General features: G+C 43.9%; 1 protein-coding gene across 1 annotated transcript in view; it reads right to left on the minus strand.

Moving 5' to 3' along the window:
- Positions 1 to 7,661, minus strand: part of LOC138366096 (uncharacterized) — a 19,343-nt gene extending 11,682 nt beyond the window's left edge. The window contains exons 1-3 of the mRNA XM_069326829.1: positions 7,606 to 7,661; positions 1,336 to 1,416; positions 1 to 843 (exon numbers count right to left, since the gene is read on the minus strand). The exon at positions 1 to 843 is cut by the window's left edge and continues 88 nt beyond it. Of these exons, the coding sequence (XP_069182930.1) occupies positions 1 to 843; positions 1,336 to 1,416; positions 7,606 to 7,661 (980 nt within the window). The remainder of the gene's footprint in view (positions 844 to 1,335; positions 1,417 to 7,605) is intronic.
- Positions 7,662 to 10,657: the final 2,996 nt, after the last annotated feature.

The following is a 10,657-nucleotide window of genomic DNA, read 5'->3' on the forward strand; positions in this document are numbered from 1 at the left end:
GTGGGCGAGGCGTGGAGCGAGGCGTGGGGCGAGGCGTGGGGCGAGGCGTGGGGCGAGGCTTGGGACGAGGCGTGGGGCGAGGCGTGGAGCGAGGCGTGTGGCGAGGCGTGGAGCGAGGCGTGGGCGAGGCGTGTGGCGAGGCGTGGGGCGAGGCGTGGGGCGAAGCGTGGGGCGAGGCGTGGGCGAGGCGTGGGCGAGGCGTGGGGCGAGGAGTGGGGCGAGGCGTGGGGCGAGGCGTGGAGCGAGGCGTGGGGCGAGGCGTGGGGCGAAGCGTGGGACGAGGCGTGGGGCGAGGCGTGGAGCGAGGCGTGGGGCGAGGCGTGGGGCGAGGCGTGGGCGAGGCGTGTGGCGAGGCGTGGGGCGAGGCGTGGGGCGAGGCATGGGGCGAGGCGTGGGCGAGGCGTGAAGCGAGGCGTGGGCGAGGCGTGGGCGAGGCGTGGGGCGAGGCGTGGGGCGAAGCGTGGGGCGAGGCGTGGGCGAGGCGTGTGGCGAGGCGTGGGGCGAGGCGTGGGGCGAGGCATGGGGCGAGGCGTGGGCGAGGCGTGGGCGAGGCGTGGGCAAGGCGTGGGGCGAGGCGTGGGGCGAAGCGTGGGGCGAGGCGTGGGGCGAGGCGTGGGCGAGGCGTGTGGCGAGGCGTGGGGCGAAGCGTGGGGCGAGGCGTGGGGCGAGGCGTGGGCGAGGCGTGGAGCGAGGCGTGGAGCGAGGCGTGTGGCGAGGCGTGTGGCGAGGCGTGGGCGAGGCGTGGGCGAGGCGTGGGGCGAGGCGTGGAACGAGGCGTGGGCGGGTATCGAACCTGCACATCTATCACGTCTAGCCACTCCTTCACTCTCTTGTTTCTTCCTCCTTTATAAACCAATTAATTTTATCTAACATTCCATCCACTCTTCCCCAACCACTTGGGCTGGACGGTAGAGCGACGGTCTCGCTTCGTTCAGGTCGGCGTTCAGTCCCCAACCGTCCAAGTGGTTGGGCACCATTCCTTTCCCCCCGTCCCGTCTCAAATCCGAATCTTGATCCCTTCCAAGTGCTCTATAGTTGTGATGGTTTGGCGCTTTCCCCTGATAATTTCCTCGCCTTCCTCCATCCACTCTTTTTCGTTTTGCTAAGAACTTGACTTCATCCTTTCTCACTCATCTCTCTTCTCCATTTTACTCTCTCTTGTCTACTATTGTTCCCTTTCCGGCCTTCACTTCCTCTTCCATCCTTCTTTCCTGCCGTCCCTCTTCTATCCTTAAATCCTATCCTCCTCCTAGCCTCTTCATCATAGGTTCATATACATTTTACGATTAGAGTCCCCTCAGTGGATTACCTAATATCTCCACACCCCCTTCAAACTCCTCATCAATGGTCCTGTTAGGTGTTAGGATGACTTCAAAAGATGCCAATAGCTTTTCACGCCGATAGGTCAGAACACAACTGAAAGAAATAAGAACGATTTAATCAAATTTAGAGAAGAGACACCCAATCATAACACCACAACACAGCTACAGTTAGTGAGATTTGACTCGATATTTGTTTGTGTAATCAAAACGTGGAAGAACAGTTAGTGACGTCGATAGTTAATTCTAACAACATCGTTTTGTTTTTAATTGTTCAGAGGACGAGGCCTATCCTTTTCCCACCTCCCTCCATCCTTTTGCCATTGTTTTGTTTTCATACTCAGATACGAACCCCTGATTTGAACTACTATTTGTATCCTCTCTGCCTCCCATCTTTATTGCTTGGCATTTCTCCTTCCACATCACGTTTTCCCATATTTTACTGTCTATGTCAGACCCTTGTAATCATATCTTAGATCCTTATCCTCTCATCCTAAACTCTTGTTCTAATATCCCAGACCCTCTTCCTCATATCTTAGATCCTTGTCCTCATATCCCAGACCCTTGTCCTCGTATCCCAAATCCTTGTCCCCATATCCCAAATCATTGTCCCTTTATCCCAGATCTTTGTCCTCATATCCCAGACCCTTATATCCTGGTCCTCATATAAGGATCACTCTCATAATGGCTAATAATGAAGACAGCATGGCTTAGCTATAAGGAACATTCAGCATGGCTTAGCTATAAGGAACATTCATCATGACCTAGTTATAAGGAACACTCCAGTACAGCTGCAACACGTCTAGACACAGTGGGGTCGGCCGCTGTAGTGACGATGTCCGACTTAGACAGTTTATAGTGCCCAGAGACGTGCCTTCGTGAAGGGGTTTATGACTATATGAAATTATATATGATAAAATAACGTATGCATATTAAATAAACTGTAGACAGCATATATTTTTGGGAATAAACTGAGAAAACATGTAACTACCGCTTCAAGGTCGGTGTTCCAAGTGGGTACATGTTTCTCTGTTTATTATATAAATATGCTGTTTAAGGTTTATTTATTGCTTTCACAATTATTTTTATTTTATTTATTTTTTTATTGCATATGATAAAACATATTTATAAACACAACTTTAATTAAAACATTTTTTTTTCACATGACTAACTCAACGGTCAACTTTCAGGGTATTTTTACACATGCTTATATTGTTAATTGTAAACATATTGTTCCCCTAATAGCAATGTTAATTTGCTAGAAATTCAATGATTTTGTTGATATGAGGTAATTGACATGAATAACGCTAGTACCTAAGATGTAACTTTAAATTGCTACTTCGCACCGTGGGTTTAATCCGAAGACAGCGTCGGTTGACTCTCAGTTGCAGGTTAACAAAGTGACTGACTGCATGAGATCAGTTCACGTGAGTCCCCTACACGAGGGACCTCACCTGTAGCTGAAATTGATCTGACAATTGTGTAGCTCATCCCTTCACTCGTCAACCCATCCATACATGCTCTTTTAACCCGCTCTATTTCCCTTCATCTTCTTCATATTCCCCTTCCTCTAATCAACTCATCGCCATATGCAGCCGTCAAGAGTTAGCTGCAGACAATACCCCGCTGGACGCGTCGAGGGAGGATCTGGTTTAAGAAGGCTTGGCTCGCAGTGTGGTCGCCTTGATTAAATAATCTACGGCGGAGATCAGGTCACTCCGATGCTGATGTTTGGCAGCTTGGCCTCATTCCCCGACCAGACGAGGGGAAAACTAGAAAAATAGAAAATATGACAAGGAGGGATGAGGGGAGAGAGGGGGGGGGAGGGTTGCAAGTGGGAGTTGTGGGAGTGGGTGCTGGGGAGGGAATGGTGACTGTACTGATGACTTAGTCTGAGTCTTTCTGTCTAAGCACCAGGGAGGACTTGTCGTTCCACCACTCATTTTTTATTTTGTATTTGTGTGAATGGATAACAAGGTCCCAGCAAGGGCAAAGTTCTCACTCGTAAGCTGTACATAGTCCACTCACAGGTCTAGTTACTACAGAAGTGGTTTAAATAAGTTTCTTATTTATTTGTCATAACTTCAGCCCGCAATGGTATACAAATTTAATAAATATATTAAATACATAGACCCCAAGATATACCCAAAACAAACTTCTTAATAAAAGAAGTTTGAAACAAATAACACTGAATGTTAGGTAGAACTCATATGAGTTTCAGGTCATAATGTGAAACTACTTCAAAGTCAAATCTTAACCTAAGATCAAGGTTGATTTAATTTAATATCAAAGTAATGGACGACCTTGAGAAGCACACTGCCCCTCAGTCTGATTTCTGGAGGTTTCTGTTGGTTGGTGTCAACACACACAAGAGGTGTTGATGTGCTCACATAAATTGTCGTCGCGTTTGTGCTGCCTCGTTTCTCAGTTACATTCTCTAGCATGCAGGAATTTTCTTATTTGTTACAGAGTTGAGGTTTTATATTACATATATATATATATATATATATATATATATATATATATATATATATATATATATATATATATATATATATATATATATATATATATATATATATTTTACTTAATAATGGTACCACCTGTGGTGCAATTGTAGGGTCCCATAGCCTCGGAGAAGAATATAAAGAGTACCCAGAGAAGACCTTGTGGAGCCTCACTGAACACTTTAATATTTTCTACTCCTACCACCCCTATTCTTTTTGAATATATATATATATATATATATATATATATATATATATATATATATATATATATATATATATATATATATATATATGACAATGTCAGACCACGGAGGAAAAATGAAACAGGAATTTCCTTAAGTACTTTCGTATATTAATACATCTTCAGAAGGAGTCAATACATCTTTCGTTAAGATGGAGTTAATACATGGAGTTAATACATTAAGTTCAGAAGGAGTTAATACATCTTTCGTATTAATGTACGAAAGTACTTAAGGAAATTCCTGTTTCATTTTTCCTCCGTGGTCTGACATTGTCACATTTATACATCACGTGTTTATTTTCGTGATATACACACACACACACATATATATATATATATATATATATATATATATATATATATATATATATATATATATATATATATATATATATATATATATATATATATATATATATTAGTATATTTTGGTAGCAGTCTTTCCTGTAGACATATATTATTAAATATGACCGAAAAAGTAAGATTAATAATTCTAACACGAATTTTCTCAATCTTTCGTACATTACGCTTCACTGTTGGAGGTAAATCAAAAATCACTTCTCCAAAATTCATTTTTATTTCTAGTCTGACGCGACACGGGCGCGTTTCGTAAAACTTATTACATTTTCAAAGACTTCACAAATACACAACTGATTAGAACTTACGTCTCTCTGATATTATATCTACATTTGAGTGAGGTGGGAAGGATGATGTGGCATTAACACAAGACAGAACAGGGGATATTAATAGGGTATTAAAAGTATCAACACAAGACAGAACAGAAACAATGGGTTTTGAATAGAAGTGTTTGTAGAAAGCCTATTGGTCCATATTTCTTGATGCTTCTATATTGGAGCGGAGTCTTGAGGTGGGTAGAATATAGTTGTGCAATAATTGGCTGTTGATTGCTGGTGTTGACTTCTTGATGTGTAGTGTCTCGCAAACGTCAAGCCGCCTGCTATCGCTGTATCTATCGATGATTTCTGTGTTGTTTACTAGGATTTCTCTGGCGATGGTTTGGTTATGGGAAGAGATTATATGTTCCTTAATGGAGCCCTGTTGCTTATGCATCGTTAAACGCCTAGAAAGAGATGTTGTTGTCTTGCCTATATACTGGGTTTTTTGGAGCTTACAGTCCCCAAGTGGGCATTTGAAGGCATAGACGACGTTAGTCTCTTTTAAAGCGTTCTGTTTTGTGTCTGGAGAGTTTCTCATGAGTAGGCTGGCCGTTTTTCTGGTTTTATAGTAAATCGTCAGTTGTATCCTCTGATTTTTGTCTGTAGGGATAACGTTTCTATTAACAATATCTTTCAGGACCCTTTCCTCCGTTTTATGAGCTGTGGAAAAGAAGTTCCTGTAAAATAGTCTAATAGGGGGTATAGGTGTTGTGTTAGTTGTCTCTTCAGAGGTTGCATGGCTTTTCACTTTCCTTCTTATGATGTCTTCGATGAAACCATTGGAGAAGCCGTTATTGACTAGAACCTGCCTTACCCTACAGAGTTCTTCGTCGACTTGCTTCCATTCTGAGCTGTGGCTGAGAGCACGGTCGACGTATGCGTTAACAACACTCCTCTTGTACCTGTCAGGGCAGTCGCTGTTGGCATTTAGGCACATTCCTATGTTTGTTTCCTTAGTGTAGACTGCAGTGTGGAAACCTCCGCCCTTTTCCATGACTGTTACATCTAGAAAAGGCAGCTTCCCATCCTTTTCCGTCTCGTAAGTGAAACGCAGCACGGAACTCTGCTCAAAGAGTGTATCGTGATCCAGCCTGTACTCCTCTTGACATGCCAGAAAGTATTCTGAGGAAACTACTCCAAGCTTGTACTAAAGAGGCACCCTTCTTGAGCCCGGATGGGCACATGTATAAGCAAGTAGATGGGGTCGCCATGGGTTCTCCCCTAGGTGTCCTGTTTGCAAACTTCTACATGGGTACCATCGAGCAAAAAGTCTTAGTCGACATGAACTTGAAACCGGCCATATACTGCAGGTATGTTGACGACATTTTTACACAGGTACCTGATGTCAGACATCTGCAGGAGCTGAAGGAGGCATTTGAGCAGAGTTCCGTGCTGCGTTTCATAAGTTTCATAAATGTAATAAGTTTTACGAAACGCGCCCGTGTCGCGTCAGACTAGAAATAAAAATGAATTTTGGAGAAGTGATTTTTGATTTACCTCCAACAGTGAAGCGTAATGTACGAAAGATTGAGAAAATTCGTGTTAGAATTATTAATCTTACTTTTTCGGTCATATTTAATAATATATATAAATATATATATATATATATATATATATATATATATATATATTATCCTAAATATTATAACCATTATTATATCATTTCAGTTGCATTGGAAATAATAAAGCAACAAAAATCCCATCTATCACATGTTTGAAAATGTTAAATACAGTAAATCCTTTATTAACTTGTAACACACAACTGCTGAGAACACTCGCAATATCGTCCTCGTTCTCCAAGTTCAACATCTTTGGGAAACACCGTGGCTCCTGTCACCTCGGCGTCTGCGAGCTTCGGTAATGTTAACAAAATCCAACAACTGTTAAAGATGTCAGCAGTGTGCTATATAGTCGTAGCGACTTAGTGCTTTCTCCTGATAGTTACCTTTAAGATGACCACATTCTTTAGTGGCTGCTTCGTGACTCAATATTATTATTCTTTATCGTGTATCACTGTTCTCAAGTCACCTGAATCACATCATAAAGTCCATTTACCAACGAGGCTTCACACTGAGGCAAGCGTCCAATCTCACGTAGCATAATGTAGTCAACATCTTCCACGTTAGCTTCACAAAGCTCCCTTAAACGTAAACTGAGTCTTCAGGTAGAGCTCCCTGGTGGTTCAGAACTGAACGAAGAGTCGTCAGTTCCATTATTTTCAGATGTGTGTTCTGGGTGTCTGGAGCTTCTGGGTGTCTGGAGCTCGTGCTCGTCAGAGCAAAGGCCTTCCTGTAGCGATATCCTGAAGGTTCCTTGACTCTTTCTGGTGTCTTCGACCCTTGTATACAACCATTGCGACTCGATTTTCTCCTTATTCAAGTGCAAAAGCATCCGGCTTCCTCTCCCGCGATGTCCTTATCACACCTATCTCGACTTTCCATCCTCTCACCCTACATCCAGTTTCCCAATTAGCTCAGGCGGCCTATGACTACACCCATCACCTCAAAGGTGGTCGACGGAAAAGCCTCCATCTTGTCTACGTCTTAACACCTGGCAGGAATCTTTGTATCAATCCTATCTTAATTTTCTAATACAATTGGTCTCCTTTTAAAACATATGACCACTATATTTATTGGAGGCCCCCTTCTGCTATCTATTATGACAACGAAATTTCAACACAAACCAGTTATGTCTTTATTAATAAAATATGTAACTTTTTCTTTTCATTTACCTTGGACACTAGGTGCCTCAAACACGCGTTCTATGACATGGGAGGAGGACGCTGTCAACTGTACAATGGGTTAGTCTGAAAATGGAAGGCTTCCAAGGCAGCTAACAGCTGCCTAGATGGTACTTACCTGTCCCCCGTGGCTGCCAAACACAGGAAAAGCAGGAATACAACGCCAAAAGTCATATAAACTGAGTACCACACTACAGTGAATGTAACACTTCATAATCGAATGAAATGTTGCATCTACGGTAATATGGCAAATAGTTTACAAATATGTAATATTTACAAGTACTCAGTAAGTAGTGTGGCACTGAGTGTGAACCGGCTGTAACCATACAAGCACGCCATAATACATGGTTCAGAGGGGGAATAAACAAGTCGGATAAAGACAGGCGCTTTAAACTGAGATAAGGTGTGGGTTGTCAACAAATGGAATATTCTGAAAGACGAGGTCATGGACGTCACCACCGTCCACAACTTCAAGAGTATTTGTGACAAAGATCTCGTCCTTCAAGAAAGTTTATAAATAGAAGACGCACGAGGTGAAACAAGGCTTACACTCACTGCTCGGGAAGCACTGTAAGGTAATACACAACTCACATTAATATTCCTCTAACATTCCTCTCTACTTCTGTAACTTCCTCTCTGCCCCAACGACATACAGAAGGGTTTCATATACATATGTGTTGCTGTATATATATCCTGTTTGTTTCTTTATAATTCACTTTGATCATCGAAAATTCGAACTCAGGCCACGGAAGTATCCTGTCTTGCATCCATCCGTATTTTGCTTTCTATTAAAGTTCCTTGTTAATAATGATTTTAAATTGTAAAATAGAACAGTGCCGCACAGTTTGGGTGTACGTCCGTACGCCTTGGGTGTACGTCCGTACGCCTTGGGTGTACGTCCGTACGCCTTGGGTGTACGTCCGTACGCCTTGGGTGTACGTCCGTACGCCTTGGGTGTACGTCTGTATCCCTTGGGTTATTTTCCGTACGCCTTGGGTGTACGTCCGTACGCCTTGGGTGTATAAACCAATTGTCGAAGTGAAAATATATTATAAAAAGACGCTCCGCATCTCGTCATTTACACTTTTACTGGGCTGGTGAGCCATGGGGGTGAGAGAGAGGGTTGGGCGTTTTGGGCGTGAGGGTGGACATGCTGGTGGGAGGGGCGGGGCGTGCCGTGGGTGGGGGGGGGGAGTATGGGGGTGAGGTTTGGGAGTGAGGGTTGAGCGTGATGGTGGGCGTGCTGGTGGGTGTAGAGTGGGGGAGGAGGGGTTGGGCGTGAGGGTGGTCTATAACCCGCCCGCTGGAGCCGAGATAGAGCGCGCAGAAATGATGGATTGTATACCTCTTCGCCAAGATTAATGGACACGAACTTTTCCCTGCCTTCCGTCCCTGCACTGGCCGGCAGGCGAACAGCCCACATAGCCAGCCCCCAGCCCGTCCTAGCCCGCCCACGGCGCCCCAAACCCATTCCCAGCCCTCCTCAGCCCGCCCCAGCTCGCTCCAGCTCGCCCCAAACCAGTCAACCCCCAGCCTGCTCTCAGCCCGCTCCCAGCCCGAACCTGCCCACTCCCAGTCAACTCCCAGCCCGCCCCCAGCCCATCCCCAGCCCGCCCCCAGCCCGCACTGCAAGCACCAAAGTCGCTCCAGCTTGAATAGGCAGCTCTCAATCAGCCTCATCCCAAATTGTCAGCCCACCAATCGTGCTTGAACAGCCCGTCCTAAAGATACTATTTCTATCACGAATCTCCATAGGTACCTGAATCCAAGACGAATTTCAGATTTTCTCTTTCTTTTTTAACCTTAATGACTGAAGTTGTCGGCTGTAACTGTCTTGTACCAGCTTGCAGCTTCACTGACAAGGAAAATGAATAGGATTAGTAGTTCTTCTAATCCTATTCATTTTCCTTGTCACGGCGCTGTTGCCCAATGGTTCCTCCAATTCGTTGAAGAGTATTTGGGGGAAAGTTTTGAACATAGTCTCCTTAAGCACTATTGGCTGCCGACATCTCTGTTCTTTAATTTCCTCAGATTCAAACATTTGAGAGAATCCATTGGAGCTGAATCATCCTTCACTGAATGGTAAGCATTTTCAGATTCCGTAACTTAAGCGACTTTCACTGTTTTCAATTTGGCTTTCTCAAGGCTTGGGAGTGCGAATCTTTACGTCAGTGTAGATCACTGCTCCTTGGTGCTCCCTTCTAGGTGTCTTGATGCCATAACAATTGCCGTGATCTCTGCTTGCTTAGAGGAGGAGTGCTTCTCAACCTGTGTCCTTCATTTTCGTTTACGTTATTGGTAATTACGTACCAATTACGTACGTTATTGGTCCGTGTCTACTGACCAATATGAAAGTACGTTATTGGTCCGTGTCTACTGCACCAGTCTTGCTAGTATTAGGGTTAGCAGATTTTTCAGTGTAGATTAGATCGAATTAATTTAGAGACTTTTTAAAATCATCAACATAAGTATGTCTTGTATCCTGTTGTAACATATACTTCAATGTTGTCCCTCGTTTATTTTACTTTTAAATAGTTCTTCATGCCAGGAAACTGGCATCCCTACTGGTAGGACCTCGCGACCCTGCTCAAGCAGGTGGAGTTCTTCCCTAGAACATGCCGATCCATCTTGTCATTTGCAGCAATTCACGTTCTCTTCTCTAACTGAATAATTTTTTTGGAGTAGAGGAGGGGGGGGGAGGGCTATTGTCAATTTAGTCAGGGTTTTTTCAATCTTAATTAAGTTTCTTAATACTGTTTTAACTATGGGAAGACTTGTTTAGTGTTGAAGATTGGATGTTTGGACAGTTTTAGGGACTTCAAAAATGATTGAATACTTTAGAACTTCTGTATATTGCTTGAGGAGTGGATGCATAATACTAGTACAGCATCTGTATCAGGTAGTATGGGTATGCTGTGTGCATCATTATAATTAAGGCAATGGAGACCAGTTGACTCTTCCAGGACTTGACTCTCAGGGTTCTGATGCGACTTATGCACCTCGCTGTGTTTGTTGTTCAAGCTAATGTTTGATTTTTCCTTGATATAGCTGGCTATGATCGCAAGGTATCGATAGGAGTTAATCCCATTCGAGAGTCTCACTGTTAAGTTGCAGATCTTTGCTTTCTGTGTCTTAGAGGTGAGAAACCTTGAGCAGTACATTTCCTAGAG

This window comes from Procambarus clarkii, chromosome 18 (genome assembly GCF_040958095.1).
Source record: "Procambarus clarkii isolate CNS0578487 chromosome 18, FALCON_Pclarkii_2.0, whole genome shotgun sequence".
Lineage (NCBI taxonomy): Eukaryota > Metazoa > Arthropoda > Malacostraca > Decapoda > Cambaridae > Procambarus > Procambarus clarkii.